This window comes from Morone saxatilis, unplaced genomic scaffold (assembly GCF_004916995.1).
Source record: "Morone saxatilis isolate NCDOM2014 unplaced genomic scaffold, NCSU_SB_2.0 Contig19, whole genome shotgun sequence".
Classification (NCBI taxonomy): domain Eukaryota; kingdom Metazoa; phylum Chordata; class Actinopteri; family Moronidae; genus Morone; species Morone saxatilis.
This window is the reverse complement of record NW_023339751.1, coordinates 22,721,938-22,723,909: the sequence shown is the minus strand read 5'-3', so window position 1 is coordinate 22,723,909 and position 1,972 is coordinate 22,721,938. Positions and strand designations below refer to the sequence as shown.

At 38.9% G+C, this 1,972-nt stretch overlaps 1 protein-coding gene across 1 annotated transcript in view; it reads left to right on the top strand.

The window, feature by feature from the left end:
- shtn1 (shootin 1) overlaps window positions 1-1,972 on the top strand; it is a gene marked incomplete at its 5' end in the record, with an annotated part of 13,643 nt that overhangs the window by 1,375 nt on the left and 10,296 nt on the right. Inside the window, 1 exon segment of the mRNA XM_035663862.1 lies at window positions 295-377. Coding sequence (XP_035519755.1) covers window positions 295-377 — 83 coding nt within the window.

The window sequence follows — 1,972 nt, the reverse complement described above, 5'->3', positions numbered from 1 at the left end:
ACCCGCTCTGCTTCTGAGCCACAGCCCCCTGGGTCTGGCACTGTGGGCCTTTAGTTGGCCTGATATTGCCAATTCAGCATGTTGAATTTGCACTGATTGACTGCTTAAATATCTGGTTATTACTGTATCGGTTTTTTTTGTTTTTTTTTGCTGTTATAATAGGTAAGTGAGAGAAAAGTTTAAAATTGTGACATTCTGGTTTGCATGCAACAATAAAAGGCTATTGTATAATTATGATTAAAACCTTGCTAAACAAGCTGCCTAAACAATCTCCATTTGTGCCTTTCCCTTAAGTTCGCTGTTGTCATTGATCCGAAAGAGAAGAGATGTTTATACTGACATCCCACTGGTGGACCAGGACTCTGCCAAGACACCAGGTACACATCTAACATTCACAAAATGTTATGCAGGGCTTTCCACTTGGATTGGCTGGCAGTGTCCATTATTTTTCTAGCATACAGTGTTACCCGATGCAGGCCTTTCTTGTTCTACAGTAATGCACCAGCTAAGACTTCAGCACCAGCATTTTAAGAGTTTAATTGTATTTGGCTCTTTCTACAACAACACAACCAGTTTGTCAACCTGTTTGTCAAAAACACAAGTTTTGAAGGTGATAGTGAGCACAGAATGGAAGAGAACATTAAGAACAACAAGTAAGAAGAAGACTAAATAGAGAACAACAATTTCCCTGCATGCTCAGCTGAAGGACTTTTCCAAAAAGCGTGGTGTGAATGCTATGCTGTGTTTGGCCGTGAGAGCTAGAAAGGGAAACAGACCTGTCACATTCTTCTGTGTCAGGGAAGCTAAACAAAAAGTGGCTGAAATATGGCATCAAGTTGAAGTCACAGTGTCACATGATCCAGACACCAATAGATTAAAAAAACTCAGTCAGGGTCTAACTATGTCCAAATATCTGTTGAAATGTTATGTTATTTTTTTGTAATTATATCGTATATTATTAAGTCCCCTCCAGTCAGAAATATGTTGTTCCTACAGTGTAATGTCTGATCTTCACTGTGCAGAATGATTTTCACATCTGATGAAAGTGGAACGTTTCTCTGTGCTCACTGAAAATCTGATTTTAAAGATCCAGTGTGCAACACTGAAGAGCATCTATTGGCAGATAGGTAACATAATATTCATAGGTATGTTTCATATGTGTATAATCACCTGAATCTAAAAATTATTGTATTTTTGTTACCTTAGAGTAAGATTTTTTTATTTACAGACCACCACGTTTCTACAGTAGCCCAGAATGGTCAACCCAAAAACTGGCTCTAGATAGAGGCATTTGCGAGTTTTGGAGCCATCTACATGCTTAGAAAGTAAAGGTGAAGCAAGTGAGTTGCGATCTGTAACTCAACTAGATGCTACTAAATCCTACACACTGGATCTTTACAAGCATGATCTGTGACATCGCAAATAGTTTGGAAGTCAAGTCCTGGTCCAGTATCCAACTTGTAAGTTATGCATCTAAGAACTGAAAGCCCCAGTGCAATTCACTATGAGAATTACGGATTTTAAGGTGAAGTAGATGACTTGCTTGGTGTTTTAGGAGACTGCTTTGCACTTCAGGAGATTCCGTGGAATGAGGTAGAAGACTTTTTAAGGATTCTTAATGTGAAATTGATACTTTTTTTTTGTGAAAAAACAAAGACACACCTTGTTGTTCCTAAGCACACTTTTGTATGTCGGTCCCCCATTGTAGTGCCAGTGTCTTATTGGGGTCACCATATGTTACTAGTAGGTTAATTAAAATAGTAGTATATTATTAATATATGCTGTTAAATATATCATACCATTGACAGTATGGTACGCTTAGTGAGCCCCATGGAGCTTTCCTGGGTCTGTGAGGCGAGAATAGTGTCTTAAACCTTCGGTTTCTATTCATTCTACATGGCCAGACGCAAGGCTAACAAGCGTTAGTGGGAATGGCTTTCCATGGGACTCGAGAAAAAAATAGTGCAATCGC